Source organism: Tachysurus vachellii, chromosome 11 (genome assembly GCF_030014155.1).
Source record: "Tachysurus vachellii isolate PV-2020 chromosome 11, HZAU_Pvac_v1, whole genome shotgun sequence".
NCBI lineage: Eukaryota > Metazoa > Chordata > Actinopteri > Siluriformes > Bagridae > Tachysurus > Tachysurus vachellii.
Genome location: NC_083470.1, coordinates 3,142,501 through 3,170,000, shown reverse-complemented (window position 1 = coordinate 3,170,000; position 27,500 = coordinate 3,142,501). Strand labels below are relative to the sequence as shown.

At 41.5% G+C, this 27,500-nt stretch overlaps 1 protein-coding gene across 7 annotated transcripts in view; it reads left to right on the top strand.

The window, feature by feature from the left end:
- The window catches only part of nfic (nuclear factor I/C), a 132,314-nt gene that overhangs the window by 32,095 nt on the left and 72,719 nt on the right, over positions 1-27,500 (top strand). For all 7 annotated transcript variants that reach the window (XM_060882539.1, XM_060882538.1, XM_060882534.1 and 4 more), the window contains exon 2: positions 10,600-11,131. In XM_060882539.1, coding sequence (XP_060738522.1) covers positions 10,600-11,131 — 532 coding nt within the window. The remainder of the gene's footprint in view (positions 1-10,599; positions 11,132-27,500) is intronic.

Here is a 27,500-nt window from a genome sequence, read left to right as displayed (position 1 = left end):
TTTAAGTCTTTAAAGATGCCCTTTTAAGCTCTTTAAGTTTTGATGATGTATCTGCAACAGCAAACGTGATGCATGATTTTGAGAAGCACCTTTAAATAATCAAGAGCCCTTTGACCTAGAACTTATCTACTGATGTAAGATAACAGATCTTGATAGTGATGGAGAAATCGTGGGTTGTGACATTTAGGTAAGCAACTTTTGGCAAGTTTTTTTGAACCCCGACCAGGATAATAGCTCATTTAATGGAGTATAACTGATTTAATGGAGTATTAACTAATTTTCACTTATAGTTTGTATCATAGGCTGTTTGTATTACTTCGTATTTCTTTCTCACTCACTCACTCATCTTCTACCGCTTATCCGAACTACCTCGGGTCACGGGGAGCCTGTGCCTATCTCAGGCGTCATCGGGCATCAAGGCAGGATACACCCTGGACGGAGTGCCAACCCATCGCAGGGCACACACACACACACACTCTCATTCACTCACGCAATCACACACTACGGACAATTTTCCAGAGATGCCAATCAACCTACCATGCATGTCTTTGGACCGGGGGAGGAAACCGGAGTACCCGGAGGAAACCCCCGAGGCACGGGGAGAACATGCAAACTCCACACACACAAGGCGGAGGCGGGAATCGAACCCCCAACCCTGGAGGTGTGAGGCGAACGTGCTAACCACTAAGCCACCGTGCCCCCCTGAAGAAAAAATATCCGAAGATCAACTAATCGTTTGGCCTGATGGCATTTGGTCCCGAATCCCAAACCTGTTGAACCTTGAAGATGAGAGATTGGGTGCACCATTTGTTCAAGTGAGAGCAGCAACATTATCTTTATTCATTCTTTTATCTCAAACCCATTTACAGCAAAGAAACTGATGACTTGCACTTGATGCCTGCACTTTGTCCACACCTTCTAATTGCACATTTTTGTGTAGGACTGCAGGTTTGAGAAAACCATTCCAGAGCTCGAGGTTATTTGAGCCCATTCATCACCTCTGTGTATCCTCAACACATCTCACTGCATAACCTCAAAAAGACCATAGGGGAAGCAAGGGTTCCTCTGCAACATGGCTGTCCCTAATATGGAAAGAAAGAAGAAGAGAAAGAGAGAAAGAAAGGAAGAAAGAACGAAAGCCTGGGGAGATAGAGAAGGTTTCCTTTGGAAGCTTTTGCAAGTGTTCCTCCAGCAAATACTCAGCAGGTTTACCTCAAGATAAATTATCACCATCTCGACCTGATCTTCTTAAATCTTCTGAATCATCAGAAGTGCTAGTGAGAGAAAGTGCTGATTTAAACCGTTGAGTAATGAATGGGTGGTGGTAAGGTTGATGGAGGGAGCGAAAAAGGGAGAGTGATTCTGAGGTTTGTGAGGCTGTCCTCATGATGCTTGTAAAATTTGGGTTTGCACAGATGGAAGTTGTACAGAATCGAGACTGGAGTGGAGGTGACTGTAGGCCAGGGAGGGGGGGTTGGGAAAACAACAGAGAATAATGGAACTAAACAGAGTGCTATGAGGAAGGGAGGGGTCCTGCAATTTAAAGAAAATTACCTCTCTAACTCCGACCCCCAGAAATCCAGTGCCGCTTGAACTCTACTTACATTTAGGAGTGGCAGTAAATCACTGGAGTAGGACCTTCTAAATATCCAGCACTCTGCCAACTCCAGGATACTGATAAATTCAAGACCTTTAAATTCAGTACCTTGCCAACCCCAGTGTAACACTAATTCAGGACCTTCTAAATCCAGCATCTTGTCAACTACAGTGTGGTAATGCATTCAGAATGTTCTTAACTGCTAACTCCAGTGTAATAAATTCAGTACTTTCTAATGTCTTTGTCAGTTCCAATATGGTACTGTAGTGAGTGCAGGGAGCAATTTTAGCACTCCACCAACTCCAGAGTGGCAGTAATTCTTCCTGTGCCCATCCAATGATAGTGTAATGGTAAATGTGTAAAATTTCTAACGTGGTAGTGAATCCAGACCTATCAAAAACAATACCTTGACAAATCTTGTGTGGTAAATGGACAACCTTCTACATACTCTGCAGGACAATCTAGATCCATTGTCTTTTGAACCATAATACCCAACCAACCCCATGAACCCCATGAACCACAGTTTTGCTGAAATTCCTGTCCTTGTATATATAGTACTCGGTAAAATTTAGTGTAACACTAAATCCAGTACCTTCCTGACTCCAGTATCTCACAAACACCAGTTTTGTTAAATCCCATTCTCTTCTAATTTTAGTACCCTGTAAAGTCCAGTGTTTGGCAAATCAAGTACCCTTCTCGTTCCAGCTTGCTTAATCCTCTTTAGTGGCAATAAAACTGTAGAGCCAAACTAATCTACACTCCCTAAAATTTCATTTTTTGGTTCATTTTTGTATCTCGTATCTCGTGCGTGGGCTGAACTCAGAGTGGTCCTAGCTGTAACATTTAAGGCTGCAAGCTGGAGGAACCCCTAATGAATGTTTATTTTCACTAGAGGAGTGCTTGGTGGGCTTGCCTGTGCTGGAGTTGGTGTAATGAGAGCAGCTCTATCCGGACATGGAGAACGTACACACTTGGCCATCTGTTGGGACTCGGGCTTGTCTGTAAACTCGCACTCCATTTTAGGAGCTTTGATTTCCCTGTAGTCCTCCAGCAAAATTAAGAGACTGTAACTCGTCTTCGTACTTCTCTGAGCACGCTCGACTGCTACAGTTCTGATTGGTGACACAGAATCCATGCTGCCTATGGCCTCCTAAACTTCTGGTTCAGGGTTGTTTTGCAAAAGCCAGAGTTATGTTAATCTTATCCATTCACATTTTTTTGCCTATTGTCTCTGCTCTCCAGACCGGATCCCTGGTTTCCATCAGTCTCTCATGCGGTCACCCTGCTTATCACCCTCTCTTTTTCTCTCTTTCTCTTTTTTAGTCAAGCTTTGGAAAGTTTATATAGTAACTGTAGCACTCTTACATTGGAAGTGGTCTTGCAGCCCTGATTACAGCCTGGGATTCTGGACAATGCCGTGTTTAGACCAGGACAAGGCCTCTCAAACAATCCAATTACTGATTGCTGATTGCTTTCAACTCCTACTACATGGGAGAGAGTCCAAATAACTGGACATAAAAGCATGATATTTTTAATTCAGCTTCTGTTCTACTGTAGTCAACATCCGGGTTAAAATCCTTCTTAGTAAATATGACTTGCTTGCATACTGGGGAAGTCGTGGCCAAATGGTTAGAGAGTTAACCCTAAGGTTGTGGGTTCGAGTCTCGGGCCGGCCACGACTGAGGTTCCCTTGAGCAAGGCACCGAACCCCCAACTGCTCCCCGGGCGCCGCAGCATAAACGGCTGCCCACTGCTCCGGGTGTGTGTTCACGGTGTGTGTGTGTTCACAGCTGTGTGTGCGCACTTTGGATGGGTTAAATGCAGAGAACGAATTCTGAATACGGGTCACCGTACTTAGCCGTATGTCATGTTACGTCACATCACTAAATGATGAAGGCATAATCAGTAGAGGGTACGCTATTGGCATACTGAGCTGTTAGTTTATAAACTAACATTTTTGGTTAGTTTATCAATTAAGCGGTCATTAGAATGCAGTGTGTCTAATTTTCTGTCAGTATTTCAGAAGGAACCTCCATGAGCTCAGTGTTTCAGTGATGCAACGTTCCAAACCTCCATATTGTAGGCGTGCTATTAAAGACTAAGTCTCATTTTCCCCCATGTGTATTATGTTAATCGTCTATCATTCATCAGTGTCAGTTTTTACACACAGCACTGCTGTTGGTTGGATTTTAAGATGATGGGCTCCTTTTCTACCCAGCAGTGACACTAATGTGTTTAAAACCCCAGGAACTTTACCACACCTGAAAAACCAAGAGTAGATCAACACACCACCAGACCATTAATGTGCGTACCAACTAAATTATATCTAACCAGAAGTCATCCTACAGTACGGGTGTTCCTTCACTCTGGTGGATGTTGTTGTGCCTCAGCTTTCAATGTGGACTCCAGAGACCTGCTGACATCCATCATGTTTATCCAGGAGATTCCCAGCATTTCTTTTCTTTCTATTTTTCTGTAAATCACATGACTCTGGTAAAGATGTACCAGGAGTGGTCCTTCGAAATAATTTTACTCTTAAAGAAGCCCCTGCCAAAGGTTTCCAAAGCCCCCTATGTGACACCGCTGGAGGTGTATTGAGGTTAGTGAGCAGGGATTTTAGGATTTTGCCCATGAATCTGCACCCTGTTGCTTTGTGTTGTGTTGGTGCAGCTGAAACAGTTTGGATTATACTGTGTGGTGCCGAGAGTTCATCTGGGCTGCTTCACCAGGTATCTCTGAGCCATGTTTGGTTCTGGGTGAAGCAGGTCCCTTGTTGGAGCAGTTAAGAGCACATCTCCTGGCTAATGATGTGGTGTTGTGTAGCTTTGTATTGTGTGGTTTTCAGGAGAAGAACATTTGTGCAGCTGGAAGTGTTTAGTGTTGGTGCTTTTGAGTACTGAGCAACTTGCATGAGATCTGTACTGATCTCTTACTGTCACATGACTCTCTGTCATTCTCTAACTATCCAACTCTCTCTCACTGTCATTCTTTTTCAACACGTCTCTCTCTATCTAACTCATTCTCTCTCTCTTTCCATTTCTGTCTCACTGTCATTCTTTCCTCTCTCTATGTGTCTCTCTCTCACTCTCTTTCACTGTCATTCTCTCTCTATCCATCTCTCTTTCACAGTCCTTCTCTCTCTATCTGTCTCTTTTTCTTTCACTGTCATTCCCTTGCTCTCTCTATCTGTCTTTCCCTCACTGTCTTTCTCTTGCTCTCTGTCTCTTTCTCTCATGGTCTTTTTCTCGGACTCTCTCTCTCTATTTCTTTGACTTTATTCTTCTGGCTTTTCTCTGTTTTTCTTTCTTCTTGTTTCCCCTCTCTCTTTGTTTCTCTGTATTTCTCCTTCTGTATCTCTCTTTTTCTCTCTGTATCTTTCTGTTTTTTTCTACTTCCACCTCTCTCTCTCTCTCTCTCTCTCTCTCATGTCTGTACTAGTTTTATAATGTTGAAATTACGACTATGACTTGGGACGTGCTGACATTACACTTTTATTCATTTTCACTTCGTTTTACAAGAAAACTATTTGAGTGCCTTGAATGTCTGTTCGAAGGGAAACAACAATGATCTGAAGTGTTCACAAACACCGACCGACATTGTACGTTAGCAGATAAACCGTTAACTGTTTGAAATGTCGCTCATGGAAAAACACAGCGACTGAAGCATCAGTTTTTTTCATGTGAGGAAGTTTTGATCAAAACAAACTTGAAGGAAAAAGCAGGACGGGTCAGAAGACGCCTTGAAAGGATGCCTTTATTTGCTGAGAAAATGCAACATGCTAAAAGATCAGTTTTAAAAAAAAAAATAGTTAAACATGATTAATAGTTTAAATCGTGTCCTGTCATGTTCGTATGCTGTTCACCGTAATAATAATAAATGATGATTTTCTCTTCTGTTTTTGCCACTTTTATCAAAAGTTATAGACAGGGAAGTTACACCCACTATCCACTTTATTCAGAACACCTTCTACAAAGCATAACATCATACAAAGGCAAGTCAAGACTTTCAGATAACGTTCACATGTTCACCTAACATTAGAGTGAAAAGTCTGATCCTTCTGATCATTGTAGGGGTGTTGGTGCCAAATGGTTTGCTTATTTCAGAATGTGCTAATCTTCTGGGATTTTCACACACATCTGTCTCTGGAGCTTAAACAGAACGATGTGAAAAAACCCCACAGAGTGAGCGGCAGATCTGTGGGTGAAGGAGGAGAGAGTTGGACAGAAGGATGTAGTAACTCATGTAATCACCGTTTTCAAACGTGGTGAGCAGAAAAGCATCTCAGCTTGCACAACACATCAACCTTTAGGTGGATGAGCTACAGCAGCACAAGAGTGGATCAGGATCCTCTCCTGCCAGACAAGAACAAGAATCTGAGGCATAATTTAGACTCTAGACTCAAACTGTACAGATCAAGATAAAAAAAAAAATCTCTTACACCAGCCCATCTGGCACTAACAACCCAGCTATGGTTAAAGTCACAGAGATCAGACTTTTTATTCATTCTGATGTTTGAGGTGGACTGAAGCTCTTGACATGTTTGAAGCTCTGTATGACATTATGCTTTGGTTTGCTGAAACCTGATTGGCTGATTAGATAACTATTAGATGACTGTACAGATGGACAGGTGTTCCTAATAAATTGAATAGTGGCTGTCTGTATGAATTGGACATTCCTACATCCTGAATTGTAAAAATTGGGGAAAAAAGCCAAAAAGCCTCAGCCAAATGAGCTGAATGTAAATGAACAGATTGGAGGAAAACTGAACGGGTTTTAGAAGAAATGATGTCATTATTAAAAGGAGTTTTATTGGCATTATACTGCCAGCTCTTTATTTTTTAATAAGTTTAATTGCGGCGCTTGAGTTACGCGCTCGGCGCTCAGCACTGACAGGAATGTTATTAATCCACTTGTATTATGGTTTAGTAACAAACCGTTTTTGCTTCTGCAATCAACCGGAGACATCGCAGCAAATATCCATTTAACTAGCTGATATTTTATACTGTATGCTAAAATGACTAACTGTTGTAACTGAGGAACTAAAAACATGGCCACAGTTTTTACACAAAAGGCAATTAAGATACAAATATATAATGAGTATAAGTTATGCAGTGTAAATAAAATCAAAATCTGTTACATGTAAATTAATTTGTTTTATTATCTTTTTTTCGAAATACAGTAGCAAAAACTTGTTGAAATAGCTAATATTGTATTGAAATAGCTAATAATATTTTAAAGTAGCTAACAATGTTCTGAAGTAGCTAATACTTCTCTGAAGTAGTTATTATTGTATTGAAGTAGCTAATAATTTTCTGAAGTAGCTAATAAAGTTCTGAAGTAGCTAATAATGTTTTAAAGTAGTTAATAATGTTCTGAGGTAGCTAATCATTTTCTGAAGTAGCTAATATTGTATTGAAGCAGCTAATAATGTTCTAAAGTAGCTAATAATGTTTTAAAGTAGTTAATAATGTTCTGAGGTAGCTAATCATTTTCTGAAGTAGCTAATATTGTATTGAAGTAGCTAATAATGTTTTAAAGTAGCTAATTAAGTTCTGAAGTAGCTATTAATGTTCTGAAGTAGCTAATATTGTATTGAAATAGCTAATAATGTTCTAAAGTAGCTAATAATATTCTAAAGTAGCTAATAAAGTTTTGAAGTAGCTAATCATTTTCTGAATAGCTAATATTGTATTGAAGTAGCTAATAATGTTCTAAAGTAGCTAATAATGTTTTAAAGTAGCTAATAAACTTCTGAAGTAGCTAATAATGTTCTGGAGTAGCTAATAATATTCTAAAGTAGCTAATAAAGTTCTGAAGTAGCTAATCATTTTCTGAAGTAGCTAATATTGTATTGAAGTATCTAATAATGTTCTAAAGTAGCTAATAATATTCTAAAGTAGCTAATAAGGTTCTGAAGTAGCTAGTAATGTTCTGGAGTAGCTAATAATGTTCTGAAGTAGCTAATATTGTATTGAAGTAGCTAATAATGTTTTAAAGTAGCTAATAAAGTTCTGAAGTAGCTAATAAAGTTCTGAAGTAGATAATATTGTATTGAAATAGATAATAATGTTCTAAAGTAGCTAATAATGTTCTGAAGTAGCTAATATTGTATTGAAGTAGCTAATAATGTTCTAAAGTAGCTAATAAAGTTCTGAATTAGCTAATAAATTTCTGAAGTAGCGAATATTGTATTGAAGTAGCTAACAATATTCTAAAGTAGCTAATAAAGTTCTGAAGTAGCTAATTATGTTCTGAAGTAAATAATATTGTTCCGAAGTAGCTAATAATGTACCGAAGTACCTAGTGTTATAAGTAACTAATATTGTACTGAGAAATTACAATATGCCAAATATGACAATTTTGTGAAGGATTCGTTTATTTTCCTTCCTTTTCATTCATTCATCATTCATCAGGATACACCCTGGACGGAGTGCCAACCCATCGCAGGGCACACACACACTCTCATTCACTCACGCAATCACACACTACGGACAATTTTTCCAGAGATGCCTTCCTTTTCAGTGGCAAATAATTAGTTTCTACAGATATTACAGTCAAGATTTTTAGCAAACATACGCACATGTGTATAAACCTACTGTACATATTCTGAACGGAACTCAAGTGTAATAAAAATATCCTGTATCTTTTTGATAACAGTTTCCTGTGTAGTATAATTGATTATCACGACTCATTATGACACTCTAATGCAGCCATCCTACAGATTACTAATACATGGAATTTTTTTTTTTTAGCTCTCGTTATGACTACGCATGTACACACAATGTGTACATGCACACTCAACCAGTTTCAGATGCATATGCTACTTGTTTTGCTAACTGAGCTACGTGCATGTGCATGTTTTTCTTTTTTTTTTACGGCACACCACAGTGCTGGCATTTAGCGATGCAACTGAACAAAGTATGGAAGCGATTAGCAACGGCAAAACGTAATGCTTCTGCTCTAAACAGAGGCGGAACTGCGGTCAGCGAGCAGCCTCGGAGACGCACACATGTGTATTGTTGTCGAAACTCGCCGCTAAGAAGGAAAATAATCAACAAAAGCTAATTGGATAAATGAGGACTGGCTGTGGTTATGCTGTGACAGTGAACTGCTGTGGGCTGTGATGTTTTATTTGTTTTATTTTTTTTTACATTGAAATCCCCCTTTGCGCAATATGTGCTTCTGCCAGGACTTAGCTGAAAACAACCAAACCGAAATATTTCAGGAAATAGTGAGACTGCCGATAATACGGCACGTTGTGCTGGTGTTAGATTATGACTTACGTCTCAATAATTATTGTGATTTAAGATATTACTGTGCTTTAAAAATAGTTTAATGTACCGAAACATCAGCAGTTCCTTAATGATAGCATAAAAGCATACTGATAGCATACTGCCATAACATAATCAAGGTGGTGGAGCTGAAGCATCATAAAGGTGTAGTTTGTCATTTTTAATCTCTTTCTAAATCTGTTTTAATGGCATCATTTGCAAGCTGCCTTAAAAACAAAATCAATTTCCCTATATAATGCTATGGCACGTTCATCCTATTTGAATATTTCTGGCCCTGAATAAGGCTCCGCGCTGAGATGAAGCACAGCTGCTGAGCTATGCTTAAATATTCATTCACTGATTTGTTCGTGGGGGGCACGGTGGCTTAGTGGTTAGCACGTTTGCCTCACACCTCCAGGGTTGGGGGTTTGATTGCCACCTCCACCTTGTGTGTGTGGAGTTTGCATGTTCTCCCCGTGCCTCGGGGGTTTCCTCCGGGTACTCCGGTTTCCTCCCCCGGTCCAAAGACATGCATGGTAGGTTGATTGGCATCTCTGGAAAATTGTCCGTAGTGTGTGATTGTGTGAGTGAATGAGAGTGTGTGTGTGTGCCCTGTGATGGGTTGGCACTCTGTCCAGGGTGTATCCTGCCTTGATGCCTGATGACGCCTGAGATAGGCACAGGCTCCCCGTGACCCGAGGTAGTTCGGATAAGCGGTAGAAAATGAATGAATGATTTGTTCGTTTCTGTTCAGTAAGCACTCTTTCCTGGTCAGGGTTGTGCTATATCTGAGGTCTCTCCCAGGACACTCTTGGTGAGGCGAGAATAAAGTCACAGTGAAACAGAATTTCATTTCAGTTCAATATGACATCCAAGGGATGAATTATTTACTTGAAAGGTCTGTGGTCACTCACTCACACTCATTTTCTACCGCTTAGCCGAACCACCTCGGGTCACGGGGAGCCTGTGCCTATCTCAGGCGTCATCGGGCATCAAGGCAGGATACACCCTGGACGGAGTGCCAACACATCGCAAGGCACACACACTCTCATTCACTCACGCAATCACACACTACGGACAATTTTCCAGAGATACCAATCAACCTACCATGCATGTCTTTGGACCGGGGGAGGAAACCGGAGTACCCGGAGGAAACCCCCGAGTCACGGGGAGAACATGCAAACTCCACACACACAAGGCGGAGGCGGGAATCGAACCCCCAACCCTGGAGGTGTGAGGTGAACGTGCTAACCACTAAGCCACCGTGCCCCCCCTCTGTGGTTATTTGAATTTAAATAAATTTATTATAATTGCAGTTTGCCTCAAGTAGTAAAGGACTTTTAAAATTACATACTTCCCCTCAGCTACACTGCACTACATCTACACTACTATTCTAACACTACATCTTTGTGTAACTAGGTATGTCTTTGTATATAAAGGTATCTTTATGTAACTAAAGGTATCTCTGTGTAACTAAAGGTATCAATGAGTAAATAAAGGTTTTCCATTTAACTACAGGTATCTCCAAGTAACTATTGGAATCTTCATGTATATAAAAATACAAAAGATGTACACTTGAGGATATCACTCCAGTGCCAAGGATTTGTACCCTGAAAGTTGTACCTTAGTCTGTTTTTTTCCTGTATGTTTTTAGGTTTTAGGACACACCTGAATAATTTGAATCCGAGCTTTCAGCTCTTAACTTATTTCCTGTCTTCCTTTTCCCGTCAGGATGAGTTCCATCCGTTTATCGAGGCACTGCTGCCACACGTCCGCGCCTTTGCCTACACCTGGTTCAACCTTCAGGCGCGCAAACGCAAGTACTTCAAAAAGCATGAGAAGCGCATGACCAAAGATGAGGAGCGCGCCGTGAAGGATGAGCTGCTGGGCGAGAAGCCTGAGGTCAAGCAGAAGTGGGCATCTCGTCTTCTTGCCAAGCTGCGCAAGGACATCCGACCAGAGTGCCGCGAGGACTTTGTGCTGTCTATCACAGGCAAGAAAGCACCATGCTGTGTGCTCTCCAACCCTGACCAGAAAGGCAAGATGAGAAGGATCGACTGCCTGAGACAGGCTGACAAAGTATGGAGACTCGACTTGGTCATGGTCATCCTGTTCAAGGGGATTCCTCTGGAAAGCACAGATGGAGAGCGTCTGGTCAAGGGGGCACAGTGCTCCAATCACATCCTGTGCGTCCAGCCGCACCACATCAGCGTCTCCGTCAAGGAGCTGGATCTCTACCTGGCGTACTTCGTGCAGGAGAGAGGTGAGTTTGCGTAGCATATGTGTGTATTTCAGTTAATAAGCAAGAAGTTGTCTTGTAAGGTAACATAGGAAATGAATCATCAGAGCTGCTTTGCCTGCTGATGCATAAATGTAGTAAAGATAATTGTTGTTGCTTTGTAAAGCTCTCTTAGCTGTAAGGTGAGAATTTATTGCTTTTGAGGTTTTGGTTCAAATCACAGCGGTTGTCCTTTGAGAAGTAAAATAAAACCCAGCTGAGTCATCTCTTACGTTGTACAGGACACAATGAGAGAGACAGAGTAAGGGATGTAAGCTCCTAAGCCATGCCTAATATGCTACAGAGAGGTTCAGGTTTAACATTAAAAACTGAGAAGTACAGGGAGGCGGGGATCAGGCAGAGCCGAGCCATAAATCATTGCAAACGAGAACCGCTTGCTCTGGCAGGCTGGGAAAAGAGCTCAAATTTACAGCGGTGTATAAACCAGTGTAGGCTAGCAGGACTGAGGGTAAGCTAATCTACAGAAACATCTCTCAGCATGGATCATGATCTAGTTAATGCTTATGTTTTACATAACTATAAAAGAAGTGTAGTAGAAGTATACACACACACACACATATATGTTGCTTGTTAATAAAGTAAAAATTGTAATAGTTGATAGTTGTTGGTAGAAAACTCTGCTCCAGCCCGATCTCACCATTGACGGTAACTCACCATTCAGTGGTGTTACACTTTTATTTGGATTGATTCAGTCAATGATTAATAACATGATAGATGACTTGATAGCTATATGACATTTTTATTCTTTCACAGTAAATGATTACGTCTTTATTTGTCTGGGGGTTTTTGAAAAAACCTCAGCACTCCGCCATCACTAATATAATGTGATGTTTCTTTCTGAGGGAGTTTTTGCGAGCTGTTAAGAAGTCCACATCTGGCCAGGTGTTATTGCAGTCACTACAAATTTAAGAATATGTATTTGCTGATGTGTCTTATGGGATTAGGTTGTACTGTGTGTGTGTGTGTGTATGTTGTTCAGGTCTGTCATGCATTGGTTTAAGACCGTTCGGCTGATTTACATGTTGGAGACGTCACTAATGCAGATCCGATATTAAAACAATGGACAAGTGATATATTGCAGGATGTGCAGTCACAGCTTGCATGCCTGAGTGCAGAAGTAGTAAGTAGTCAATGCTCCAGAGAGTTGTGTTTCAAAGGTTTGTGTGTGAGTGTGTGAGTGGCAGCGGCAGGAGTGACTCACAGTGTGGTGAGCGAGAGTGTTTGTTGAATTCCCCCCACCGATGAATTGCCGCCTTTATCCAATTTTTTTTTCTGCTCACTGCCAGCGCTACTAAACTCCCTCTACTTTGTCAGGAAATCCAAAGCATACAAAACACACCAACTCCAAGCATACTGCAAGAAACCTAACCGTGTGTGTGTGTGTGTGTGTGTGTGTGTGTGTGTGTGTGTGTGTGTGTGTGTGTGTGTGTGTGTGTGTGTGTGTACACATGGCAAATGTGACGAATCATTTCACTCTACACACACACATCTCTGAGTAACGTCAACATTTAGTTGGTCACAGGAACATGACCGGACAACCACGTCTGCTGAGGAGAAAGAGAAAGGAGAAGAAAGAGGAGGACGAGACAGGAAAAGAAAGCCTACCTCCCTCTCTCCCTCCCTTCCTCCCTGTCGACCTTCAACCGCACTTGTCTGGGTCAGAGAGGCGGCCCGAGAGTCACCTGACCAGCCAAATAGCCTACAAAGCCTTGGCTGTAAAATCAAAGATAAGGAGCTAGAGCATTCCACTCAGAGGGGGTGGGGGGTTGTGGCGGTGGCGGTGGCTAGAGAGAGAGAGAGAGAGGGACAGAGAGAGAGAGAGAGACAAACGTTTAGCGTTCATTCTTAAAGCTGCAGTGTCTCCTTTACTCCTTTGTATTCCACAACGTTGCAGCGTTGTCAAATCCTCACTCAGAAAGAGTGATTCGAATGATTTTGTAATACGTTATGGTTTCTATAGCAACAGCTTATTATTAGAGACTGGTATAACTAATACCTGTGGAGACTCCACTCGATCTAAAGTAAAGCCATTATAATCACGTTGTTAGTGAGCAAGTAGTAATAATTGTTGTCATGGTTACGGAAGGAGACTCCAGTGCCGCTGCTTTATAACAGCCTGTAAGATTTGACTCATGAGAATTTGACTCGCAAACTTTCGAATACACGAAATAAACATAAAAGTAAACATAAACGCATAAACCGAACATTGTGGTAATGAATAAACAGTGTCATCAGTGGCAAACCGCTGTGTGCATAAGAGGAATTCCCTTCTCTCTCTCTCTCTCTCTCTCTCTCTCTCTCTCTTTCTGTCTTTCAGACTCTTTTTTAGTCTCTGTTTTTTGTTCTTTCTCACACTCACACTGATTCTCTCTCTCTCTCTCTCTCTCTCTCTCTCACACACACACACACACACACACACACACACACACACACACACCATCCCCAATTACTAAGCTTTGTGTGTGTGTGTGTTGTCTCTCTCTCTGTTTTTTGGTATGTTTGCTAATGAAGCGTTACCCACACTGCTCTCCCTTTCACCCTGACTCAACATGGGCCGTTAGCTCCAATAACAAGCACACACAGATAGAGAGAGAGAGAGAGAGAGAGAGAGAGAGGGAGAGGCTTCCTCCTCTGTGGTGTTTTATTTCTTCCAAACAAGTGCCACATCATTCACATCATTCTGTCACAGCATAGTGTGTGTCATGTGTTTATTTGTTTTGTTTCTTTTTTTTTTTTAATTGGTGAACAATGTAATCTGCCTCACTTTCCATTCTTTCTCTTTCTCTCTCTTTCTCTTACTCTCTTTTATTCCCTTCTGCCAATTCCTCAATCACAGGAATAAATCTGGCATGAAGATATGTCAAAACAAACGCCATGGTGGTTTGACTAAAGAGCGACACCAGGCAGGAGTGATAGTGAGCCTGCACTCATCCTGCGGGATTCGTCCTTCCTCCCGCTTCCTTCCTGCTCCTGTCCCTCCTTCTCTCTCTCTCTCTCTCGCTCTCACTCTCGCTCTCTCCCCCCTACGGTGTGCATTAAGGGACAATAAAAAACACTCACACTTATCTCGCAGGGCGTTCCAGCACACACACACACACACGCACACACAGTAAACACAGCGAAGTAGGAATGTGCCCCAGCGCTCTGAAAGAGGAAATTTGGGAGGGGTGGGAGGATGAGGGTCAGCTCAGGTCAAGTTCAGTGGCTCGCCAGCCTCCAGCAGGGGGAGGTGTTCGACAGGCGCAAATATCACACCTTGTTTTTTTATTTAAATATAAATTTTCATATAAAAATCAACCTAGAGAACAATTGTTCCAAAAACATTTGTGACGAAATGTAAACGTAATCCCACAAAAAATGAGACTCAATGTGCTTCATATTTTCCTTTAATGACACAATTCAAAGTGCTGTGGTAAAGTTCCAGATGCTAGCTTGTGCTAGCGGTATGTCAGTTAGCAAGTATGTCGTTCAGTGCAAACCGAAAGAAAATGTTAACTCCTGAAGAAAATTAAACCTCAAGAGAAGCTTGCAACCAAGCTGAAATAGGAGCACAATAAAGCTATGCTAACAATGTTAGTATTTCTTGCTAGGTTTTTTGTTAGTTAGCATTTAGCATCAAACTCAGTTTGAATATATTACTTAATATATATACTGTATGTAAACTTATATCATATACATATATATTTATACTACAGTATATTTCACCATTTACCTCAGCTCAGTAGATTAAGCATTGTTTACTAAGAGACTCGAGGTTACAGTAAGTTACAGACTTGTTACGTTCTCTGGAGGAAAACAACCTTTAATTTTGAAGAAAACGACATGACCGAGAAGTGTTTATTAACGCAGGTCTGTGGTACACATACTTTTGCACCCACAGCCATGGAGAAGTTAATTGAATGCAGTTTATTGCCTGTGTAATATATGCATTTGCGTTGCAGTCTTTCACCCTCTTCCTATCTGTTTCTCCCATCTGTCTCTCAGTCCTTTTCTTACTTTCATTCTTCTCTCATTTCAATTGAAATCGAGAAAGCTTTATTGGTATGAATGTACCAGGGACAATATTGCTAGGGCATATTGTAGTAACTGTTCACAGTATGATGTAACCTCTCTTTTACCTGCACTCTCTCTCTCTCACTCTCTCTATTAATCGCTTTCTTTTCCATCCACTCTCCCTCCATCACTAGCAATTGCTTCTCATTAGAGAAGCTCTGATATGGAGCTCGTGTCTTGTAGCCTGTCTGTCTCAGGAGAGATCTATAGAGCCGCAGCGTTCACGCCCACACGCCGTGTCTGTCCGTGGTCAATAACTTAATGGGTCTGGGATTCCTGTCCCGGCTCCGGCGCCTCCTCCCGCTCGTTCCTCCGTCTGTAAGGTTCAGCGCAGGGAGCAAAGTCAAAGCCGGACACATAAAGATAACAAACGGAAAGAAAAACATATGAAGGAAATTTGTCTGAAGCAAGCCTGTCTGTCTGTCTGTGTACCTGTCTGTCTATCCGTCTGTCTGTCAGTCTGCCTGCATGGCAGTCTGTCTATCTGTCTGTTAGTCTGTCTGTCTGCCTATCTGTCAATCAGTCTGTCTATCTGTCTGTTAGACTGCCTGTCTGCCTATCTGTCAATCGGTCTGTCTGTCTGTCTGCCAGCATGTCAGTCTGCCTGCATGGCAGTCTGTCTGCTGGCTTGTTAGTCTCTTTGTCAATCTGTTTGTTAGTCTATCTGTCTGTTAGTCTGCCTGTCTGCCTATCTGTCAATCAGTCTGTCTGCCGGCCTGATAGTCTGTCTGTCTGCCTGCCTATCTGCCTCTCTATCTGTCTGTCTGCCTATCTGTCAGTCAGTCTGTCAGTCTGCCAGCCTGTTAGTCTGTCTGTCTGCCTGTCTACCTGAATGCCAGCCTGTCTGTCTGTCTATCTGCCTGTCTGTCTCTCTGTTTGTCTGACTGTCTGTCTGTTTGTCTATCTGCCTGTCTACCTGAATGCCAGCCTGTCTGTCTGTCTGCCTGTCTATCTGTATGTTTGTCTGTCTGTCTGTCTGTCTGTTTGTCTACCTTTAGACCATGTTTTGATCAAAAGGTAATAAATTCAAATGAAAGACTGCAGCAGAAAGACACATAAAACACATCAGGAAAACCTTCAGCGACAGCATGGGGTCATGTGATCTACTCTAAACGGAATTCATGTTAGTACACATAACTTGATTATTTGTCTTTTTTCAAGATGCCTCTAAGTGTTTTATTCCTCTTACACCACAGCACCAATCTTATACCGATTGTATTTGATTGTGCTTTTTAATCCATTTATAGTTATATTCATTTATTTTTATTTTCTAATTTTCTAATATTATTTTAGGTTTTATATTCTGTTTGGTTATTTTATGTTATGTTATTTTTAATCTTATCACTTTTTTTTAATTTATATATTTTTACTTTAGTGTACTTTCCTTATTTTGTTAAGGTTAAGTGCAAAATGTTGCCAGGTCCTTCCCTAAACGCACTGTACATGACACCCCGAATCCTGTTGTCCTGTTATCCCGTGGAGACATTTTCAAAGCCAGTGCTTGCAGGTAGACCCTGAAAACATCTCTGTTGTCCTAACATCACCCTGCACCCTGCCTCAGGCTGACACAAACCTCTCTGATTAGCGGTGCAGCTGAGTGCGATAAGCTCAGTGGCATTACCACACTTCAGGGCAGGGAGAGAGCGAGTCCACCTCGAGACTTCGTGTGGCGTCAGTTTCAGATCAATCCCGGCTTTCCTCATCGCAATTTTAAAGCCTTGTCCTTGTCTCATGTGTAAGGTCTCTGTGTCTTCGTTGGTCTTGTTTCATAAAGGCCTTCACGAGAGGCCTTAAAGCCATCACGTCAGTGCAAACACTCCGCTGTGTCCTGCAGCAGGCTGTAGAAAGCAATAAACGCTGTTCCATTACTCCGACTAATCCCCGTCGCTCTCTGTCTGCTGCCTCACACCAGACTCTCTGTCACAGCTGCTGGAATTCTTTCGAATATTTACTTCATTACATGCCATAAATTCACATTTCGTCACGTCTTTAGTCTCCTACTGTAACTCGGACTGCTGCAGAGTTGATTTTGTTTTGTTTTTAATCTGTTTGCGATGCAAATTTGTATATTGTAAGTGTTTTTTAAGATCCTGGGGATTGTCGTGCTTGTCCACGAGTCTTGTGTTACTAATGATCCTGGACACTGAAGCAGTTCTGGGTTTTGTCCATCGTGTGTGTGTGTGTGTGTGTGTGTGTGTGTGTGTGTGTGTGTGTGTGTGTGTGTGAGAGAGCGTTCTTAGGTCACAAAATAAATAATTTTACATCTGTCGCACTGCAGATAGATATATCAGTCTCATAATGCCTGTGTGTGTGTTTGTGTGTGATAGAGTGATAGAGAGAGAGAGAGAGAGAGAGAGAGAGAGTGTAATTGTAGGTCACAAAAATGCTCTAGCATCTGTTGCAGAGCAGATAGGCATATCCATCTCCTCATAATGCTGTGTGTGTGTGTTTGTGTGTGTGTGAGAGAGAGAGGGTGAGTATGTCATCTCCTCATCTTCCTCACCTTAGCTAAAATGTTAGTGCTAAGCAGATAAAAAGCCAATAGTTTACTTTCTCAGGTAAAAGAACAGACATATTTTTTTATTTTTTATTTTTATTTTTTTATTTTATTATTGTTTAATAAAATAATAGTCTCTAAACAGTTTGTGTGACTTGGACAGTGTGACCCTGACTAGTGTAATAACTAGTAATAACTTTTTTCCTCTCAGCACTCAGAACAGCTTCATCCCTTGAACCTTACGTCCAAACGGTTTTGCTCCACATCGCTGTAATCTCTCTTGATTACAGCTAATCATGCTAAACTGCTAGCCATCGGCACCTTTAGCCTTGAAGCTGCTGTACAAAAGGGACGGCAACGAAAAGACGAAAAGTCTTCACTTGACATCGGAGGAATAAGGAGGAAAGTTTTTTCTTACTTCCTGTAATGTAAGAGCTGCTCATGCTCGATGTCGCACAGGATCCACCGCGTGGACGTATGTACAAGGCACTGCCTGAGCGATTAGCAGCGCTGATCCACAAAGTAAACGGACCGACAAACCGAGGGGCCACAAAACAAGCCAAAAACCCAGGTGCAATTTAAACGAGTGCCGGCTTTTTATAAAGCCATCTGGTTGTTAAAGTAAATGAGAAACACTGCTGTGTTTGTAAAGCAGATGTCGTCAAGCGCGTGCAAGGATCTGCTACCTGATTAAAGCAATCAAAGTTGGAATGAGTTTAAAAACAACTTGCTGATGTTTCCTCACCTTTACTACAGATACTTAGAGGAACAGGAAGTTTTAGATTAAGACGAGGAGTGTTTTATTTTGTCTTCACTTGGATTCTGCAGGACGCAGGTTGTTTAAGTGTTCTAAAATCTAAGAGACAGTCATGAACCGACTGAGCACGAGACGAGTCCAATTCATTCACTCGTTCTGGTCAGTGGAATGCTGGTTAAACTCTTTTCCCCAAGATAATATGAAGCTTACAGTATATGAAAGTTGACACTCAGGACTTTAAGAATTTGTCATGTTTTATAAGTATGTCTGTATGTTTTTTTGTAGAATACTTGAGCAGATTTATTCATAGAAAAAGTCCAACAAAACAAAAATGGTTCATTTTTTTCCATGCAGATGTTTCTGTCTTCAAAGCCAGTGGTGATATAAGACCTATTTCTGCTCTCTGAGATGCCCCGAGGGCTTATTTTATCCCAACGCTGGGGAAAAACACACGTCTCACACTCAAAGCCAACAGACTCCCGATTCATTTTAGATCAGACTCAAAACCATTTGTTTCTTCATACTGATTTAAAATGTCCCATAAATCCATTTTTATTCTGGCAGTTTGCTGGTAAAAAGAGTTCAATTCAGCTACTGATTTATATTTTGGGAAATCAGCTACAAAAGCAATAAACAGACACAGATTCAGACGAAGCCTCTGCATCACACTTCTATTACAGAGGGTTTTGCGACACTGACCAAAATCCCCTCAGCGTTCGGGTTTCTTTTGCTGGGTGTAAAGTCACTTTTTTTTACCACAAATGGGAAATTAAATTGGTATCAGTTTCCTTCTTGACTAAACCCGATGCCTGAAATGACGACAAAGGAAGGCTCTTCCCCAAACAGGAAGTGTCACTTTTTCGCTTTCCTTTAAGCTTTGACCTCGCAGTGCGATCAAAACCCGTCCATGTGCAACAACCGAAACTCTTCCGTGCGGCTTGAAGTTTTTAAGAAAAGCTTGTTTTTACTGTTCTTTGACGCAAACACCTGCAGTTGGGAAATGGCGGGTTTCTGTATGACTTTACTGTGCTTTCAAGTGGCCTGGTACTACAAAAAAAAATACAACCTGCGCAACGCACTGTCGTCTTTTCCCACTTTTGACTTGCATTGGTAATACATCGATGAGTCAGATGCATTTTGACGTTCTCTCGCTTGGATGCGTCGCATCGCAGTGACCTGAATCAGTTTGAACCTTCTTCTCGTATCCACTTATTTCTGAGCTGCCTGGCAGAAAATGTGCAGAATCAGCAGATTATTATTATAGCGTCTGGATTAAATATGTTGATTTAGCATTGCATTGTTAGACCTGCGGTTTGCACGTAAAGCTGAATGAAGCGTTAAGGAGTTTAAAGAGTTAAATATAATAAGTAATTATCTCAAAAAATGAGAATTTTCAAAACAAAAAATATTAGATTAGATTAGATTAGATTAGTTTAGATTAGATTAGATACTGTATGTATGTAGTTTGGATCTGTCTCAAGACAACAAATCATCAAAGACAGAATAAACTCCATCACTAAAAGTAACTAGAAATGGATAAAAACTATGACGCCGGTCTTTAATGGATTCAAAATAAAGTTATTGCTAAATTGGTATAAAACACTTCAGGACCTGGTGTTAGAGGAACATAATCAACATCGCCATGGTAACATGAACAGACCGTATCACCCAGTGTCATTGATTGTTGTCGTCGTCCCCCCCCCCCCCCATCCACACACACACACAGCACACTCAAAGTGTTTTATTCCTTAATTCTTAAACACTACACTTCTCTGTCCTGTTTTTGATCTTTTCCTCACCTCCCATGACCTCAGACATGACCTGGAAAAGGACAGATGTGTTCGTCCTTCCTGTGAGTTTACCGTATTCTCAGCAGGTTTATTTGTTTGACCTCAGTCTGATCAAAGAGTGCATGCTTGCTGAATCACACCTCACCCACAGCATTAAGACGCGTAAACATCGCGGCCCACGCAGATGTGGTCTTCTTCATCCTTCTCTCTTTTAGCGTCACCATCATTGCTTCTGATTATGGCAGAAGCAAAGCTCTTGCGCTGCTGAGCTGCTCTTCCAGTCACTCATCTTTCTCTGGTGATGAATCAGTTTGTAGTGTCAGCATGACTGAGCTGCTCTACACTGGACTTTTTTTTTTCAGATTCATATGTTTCCATCACTGGTAGTTACAGCGAACTGTCAGTGTGCTGTGTGCACTCATTATTAAAGCGCTCTCAGTGCACTGACTCAGCACTAACGCTCGCTTAGACGTCAGCATGCACCAATAATCCGTTACACAACACGCAGAATTATCTCCGAACCTGATCAGTCCACTAAAATCCTGCCGCATATTTACTGGCACCGACGTATAATAGGAGAAATAATTTTAACGATATCATACGAGAGAGAGAGAGAGAGATTTCTGCATTAGATTTAACTCAGAGGTCGAGTTAACTCATTCGAGGAAATCAATTATCGCGAATATCAGCTAGGGCAAACAGAAGGAAAGCGAAGCCTGAGTGAAAAAAATGTGGTGTATTTTTTCTTTCTTTTTTTTTTTTTTTTTTTTATGTTACTGGACACCTAGCAACCCAGATCCCAGTGCAGATCCTTGTTTAGGCTAAATTTTGTTGCTTAAAATGCAAGTCTGGCCTTATGGTTTGGACTGAATTGGGTAGCCATCATCTCGACATCTCTCTGAGGTGATTTTGAGGTCATCTTGATGCCATACATAGCATCAGTAACGTCAGAGAGTCCTACGCTAGGCTAACCGTATGTTGTGGTTTGTGGCCTGTTGTTGCTAGAAGAGTATTTACTGTTAGTATTTAGGAGGCATGGGATTACATCTCCAAAACTTGTTTTTTTTTTTTTTCTTTTTTCAGAAAGAAGTTTCAAAGCCCCAGTGCGAGTGTTGGTTTAGCAATTATGCTTATTCAGAAGGTTGCAGTTAGATGACCTTTTTTTTTCCTTGATATTTCTAAGCATCTTTGATTTATTTGTTGCGAACAGTTTTGTGATCAGCCATTATTCATGTAGGAGTTGATTCTAATCTCCAGCAGTCGGGCTGCTCGAGTTACTTGGATTTATATTGGCCCGAAAAAAAAACATGCTGACTGAGAGTTTGAAGAAGTCCAAATGTCTTTTGAATAAATTTAAGAAGCTCTGTGGGAGCTGCACATTACTGCACCAGTTTAACACTTTCGTTTCCACACACAGAACGATCAGGGTCAATAATCTTAACATTACACATGACACAAGGTTTTTTCTTGTTTTTTTTCCAACACATTTGTGGTAAATGTGAGTATTGGCTGTTGAGTATGCTAGAATCCACAGCAGTTTGGCTAATCTCTACAGTGCTAGTGATGAAAATAGCAGCATTTTAGACATAAGTTTTCTTTCCTCAGCTACTTAACTAAAAATCTGTGGTAAATGTGTTTCTTAAATGTATTTTAGACTCATATCCACTGCTGAAACATGATACAGTTTATACTGATGACCTGTTAGGCTAATCAACAATGCTAGGTGTTATAACCATATAATACTAGCAATGTTTTTTTCCTTTTTTATCAAAACCTGTCTGAGGTAAATGTTGGTATTCCTAATATATTAGTCTCATTTTCACTGTTGGTCGACCTTCACATCTAACCAGAGGTGGGAGTAAATCACACATGTGCAAGTCACAAGTAAGACTCAAGTCATGAATGTCAAGTCAAAGTCAAGTCGAGTCTTTTTTAATATTTGTCAAGCAAGTCACAAGTCTCAAATTTGCGACTTAAGTCTGACTCGAGTCAAGTCATATGACATCGAGTCCCCATCTCTGCATCTAACAAACAGCTAAATCATTAGCTTCGTTGATTCGCCAGCTTATTCTTGACAATGAAGTTTCTCAGTTGCCAAGCAACCCCTTGACTGCATTCGTCTTCCCAAATTGACAGCATAAATTCAATTTTCTTCCTGTTGTTACTTACGTTATCCGTAAAATAAACGAACAAACGAACAAACGAATAAATAAATAAATAAATAAATAAATAAACAAACGCATGTGTCGTGTTACTCGGGTAAACTCACTAAAACGCTGTCTCTCCCAAAGACTTGGTCAAAGATCGACGTTACAAAGTGCTGACAGTGGACAAACGTTTCTTTGTTAAATAAATTGCTTAATCGATTTATTTATTCATTTATTTTGTCTGTGAATAAGTTGTTACTATAGAAACGCTAACGTATGAGCTGGAGGTGTGATTATAGAACGTTAATCGGTGCTCACTGACCAATCAGACCTGAGAATTCTTCAGCATTGTAATATTACAATGGAAATAATTTGCTGGACATGTTTAGCACATTGTTTTTATCGATCGCTTTAAATAACCCGTAGCACTTCATCACTTCTTTGCTTGGTCCAACGTGAGATTGACTGACAGCTCTGCTCCTCCGGTCGCCTCCTGTTCTGTTCTGTTGGCTCGGCGTAACCTCGCGGCAGAGTGCCGGCTACAGCAGGCTCGGGTTCAGGCAGCGGGCACGGCTGCTGGGAGGAAAAAAAAACAAGGTGGCTTGGATGACTTTGATCCCGTTTTCACTGCCCTCTGTTCTGTTTGTGTTTCTTTCCTCTGTTAACTTCCATCCTTATGTGTGCTTTTCAGCCATGCCAAGCCAACTCTCAGCATCCTGTCTGCTCGGCTCACTTCAGTTTTTTTTTTTTCTTTTTTCTTCAAGACTCTGTCTTTACTTTCTTCTTCCGCTCTCTGAGTCTTTGCAGGAGAGACTGCGGTCTAACTGAAGTACAGATTCTGTGTTGTTTTATTCATTTTTTCCACCTCTTTCTTTTTATTCACCCGGCTTATTTTTCATTGCTACCAGGCGATACATTGTCAATATTGATTTTAAACTAGGCAGTGAAAACACAGCGCTTGAGTCAAACATAACAATGCCAGTAAAACGTAGAAAAATAGCGTTACGGTGTTGGTGTCAGCTTGCTGAAAATCTGCTGCTCGCTCCGTCACTTGTGCGTACGTGTGTGTGTGTGAAGTGTATTTGCATTGGAAAGCCTCGTTGAAATCCGTTTCTTTGTTAGGTATCAAATCGTACTACGTGTGTGGCTACAAAAACATGCGCGACGGATGGACACGATCTAAAAAAAGGACGTTTGCTGGAAAGCTGTTTGGCGAAGCAGAACGGCCGTTCGCGCTTACAGAGCATGAGTTTGGCATCGAGAGATAATGAATGAACTGGAGGAAAGATTGGCTTCAACACAGCTGCCTTCTGGTCAAACAAAATGGCAAGGGGGTTTGCATGAACGCTGCAGCTCCGCCTCCCACCTGTCACTCATTTATCTCTCTTAGAAGGCCAAGAAGTACTTTGGTCCATTTCTCACTCAGAGCCTGATATGAAAGAGTCAGTCACGGTGCCATGAGGTGGCATTTAGGGGCACACACACACACACACAGGGGCGCAAACACTTTTTGATTCCACCTTACATTTAAACGACTTTAATTGGCTAAATCGTTACTCCCTCATTAACTGTCTTATTCAGCAATCCATATGGCCTTTCTCAGTTGCCTAGCAACCCTTTTCTTACAACTTAATTACATTCGATAAGTTTGCACCCACACACACAAATGAAGGAAAAATCAATTGCGTAAATAGACCTGTGTAAACTGCTAACCAATTGAACCAGTCAAGTTTTTTGAGAGGAAAAATACTTTAGCCTTTAACTTGACTTCGTAAGTCGCATGACGGCGCCAACATGGCGGTCGTGACATGTCCGGATTGTATTCATACTGCACATGTTAAGTCAAGCAGTAGGTACTGAATGAACGGCCCAGCAGTAGGTACTGAATAAATGGTCCAGCAGTAGGTACTGAATGAACGGCCCAGCAGTAGGTACTGAATAAATGGTCCAGCAGTAGGTACTGAATGAACGGTCCAGCAGTAGGTACTGAATGAACGGTCCAGCAGTAGGTACTGAATGAACGGTCCAGCAGTAGGTACTGAATGAACGGCCCAGCAGTAGGTACTGAATCAACGGTCCAGCAGTAGGTACTGAATGAACGGTCCAGCAGTAGGTACTGAATCAACGGTCCAGCAGTAGGTACTGAATGAACGGTCCAGCAGTAGGTACTGAATCAACGGTCCAGCAGTAGGTACTGAATGAACGGTCCAGCAGTAGGTACTGAATCAACGGTCCAGCAGTAGGTACTGAATGAACGGTCCAGCAGTAGGTACTGAATCAACGGTCCAGCAGTAGGTACTGAATCAACGGTCCAGCAGTAGGTACTGAATCAACGGTCCAGCAGTAGGTACTGAACAAACGGCCCAGCAGTAGGTACTGAATGAATGGCCCAGCAGTAGGTACTGAATCAATGAGCAGTATTTTCTTCCAGGTGTATTTATATCACACTGGCTGCACCAGGACGAATTGAGGGTGTGAATACTTATGCTATCACAACTTCTATTGTATTTATTTGTAAATAATTTTGCGAACTGAATGAACTTCAGACCTCGCTTCAGTATTCTGGACTGTTTTGTGTAGATTCTCGTTTTTCAGTTCCAGGCAGCAACATTGGAGGAGGGGAATGGGGCTTCTTTCCTTCTTTTACCCCGAGGGCATGAAAACTTTTGCATTCAGCTGTAAATCTTTTGGATGGGCCTCTCGCCAAAATCGCCTTCCCTTCTCCCCGTTCTCGCCTCTCTCCTCTTTCAGGCCAGTGCCAGCTGCTCATTGGTCACATGGATGTGTGCCAGGGCTAGCAGCTGGCACCACGAGTGGCACTGAGACAATGACGCCGCCGGGCTCTGATGGTATGTCTGGAACGCTGCCCGGCCATCCCACTGCGGTGGGGAGGAACACAACCAGAAGGGAAGATACAGAGAGGAGGAGGAGACCCAGACGGTGCATTCTTCTCTTCATTCCTTTCAGAGGAAAGAAAAGAAGTAAATGAAGGGTGCAATATCACAGTTATTTAGGTTTACTCATCTCTCTCTCTCTCGCTCTCTCTCTCTCACTTTGTCTATCTGACCCTCTTCTAATTAGCAAAGCTCTGATTGATTGCTCATAGCTACAGCTGCTGAGAGAGAGACAGAGAGAGAGACAGAGAGAGAGGCTGATTCCCAAAAATAATTACGTCCGAGTTCACTTTTAGTGAGTCTCACGCTTCATCTCTTTTAGAAACGCTTTTTTTTTTGGGTCATCTTTAATCACGGCTTTGTTTACGGCTGTAGCACGAGGCTCCGTGAATGGACGTGTTGTTTTTCCTGCCCGATAACGTGAACCCAGACGAGTGCAAATTAGAGCTCCGAGAGACAGCGCTGAAAGTTTGCGAACAGACCGCAGGTGTCCCTTATGAGATCCGATGGCATGCTAATTGCAGTAAAACACAAACACCACACCGTAAATCTCAGGCACAAATCGACCTTTAGAGCGGAAAGTGTGAGTCAAAGCGCTGAAAAGGGGCATTTAGCGAAATTCGGCATATTAATGACGCCTCGGTGAGATATTAACCGCAAAGAATCGTGGAAGCAAAAAAGAGAGGAGAGAGTCGTAGGATAATAACAAGAAAGCTCGTTTATGCAGGAGCTCATAGACTTATTACATTTACAGTTACCACCACACACGTGTAGCATGAGAGGCAGGTAGATAGTAATAAAATAATTACGTAATTAATAATAATACGGTGAGCCGCCGTTACAGTTTTATAGCCATTTCTGTTTTACGACTTTTGGACTGATTTCTTGATCACTTTCATTCTATTGGCAGATAATTGTGCTTATTTTATATATTTATTTCTAGAAAGAAGCTAACATTTACTACAAATTGCTAAATAAATAAATAAATAAATAAGTATTTTATTTATTATTTATTTTGACTATTTTGATTATTTATTTTTATTTCTTTTGAAAGCATTTTGTTACACATCGTACGATCGTGTACGAAGGTGTAGGCGACGATTCAAATTTAGATTTGACAAATTCGAAGCTAACACGTTTAGACTCATTACATACGTGAAAAAAGGAGAGAAAAAACAAAAACGCGTGAGAGACGGATGAATTTAGGCGGTGACGACGAGCCTGACAAACGTGTTTTAAGGAACAGATCGTAAGAACATCTCGTCATGTGATCGATTTCCATTCTGGGTGGGATAAATAAAAAAAATAAACAGAAAATGTTTTGATGTCGGAAAGAGCTGTGATATTTAATAAGGTGTATTATATGCATTCGAATCCACTTTGGCTCTAAAGACACGAAGAAATGTTTCGTTTCACGCAGTTCTTGAAACCCGACTCCTTTAATTGCAGCGTGGTTGATGTTACCGCCAGAGACGTATGTGATTAGAGCGAGAAAGCGTGCTATTATTTTAGATCCAGCCAAAAAAAAAAAAACAGTGTTACACGGAGTAGTAAAGTTCATCCATTTAGCCACAAAACTTTCTCTGTAAGTGAGAGGAGAATACGGCAGCGTGGCCGCGTCTCCGACTCCCACTCGGCCCTGCAGAAAACTCCAATATTTGAGCGATGTGTGGATTTGGCAGAGCAGTGCTGGTGGGTGGGTGTGTGTGTGCGTGACTTATTTTGTTGGCTGGTGGGATTTAGACAGTGAGCGAAACTGCTGGCACCAGCTGTGTGACGGGTTCAAGTTACACAGCTGCGACCTGGCGTGACCCCTCAGCCCTCAGCAGTGCCACAGAAACATGTTCTCGAACATCTCTAATCTGAGGAAAAGAGTGTGTATGTATCTGATGTATCTGATGTATCTTCACACAAAGGAACAGAGGCGGCAGGTTTTCTCTCGTTAGGAGACATGGAAGCGAGGTGACGCTTGTCGACTCGCTGTGTGAAGATCACGGTGCTAAAAAGCCAGATGGATGGATTGCTGTTTCTCTTCTCTTCTATTTCTCTTCAAGATTTTACTTTAAACTTTGTGTGGAAAATAGAACAGGATTTGAAGCATTGGGTGTTTTTTAGCTGTTAAATCCCCTCATCTGTAATTTCCCTATTCTTCACATTCTTTATCTCTGTATTCTATACCAGTATAACAGTATACC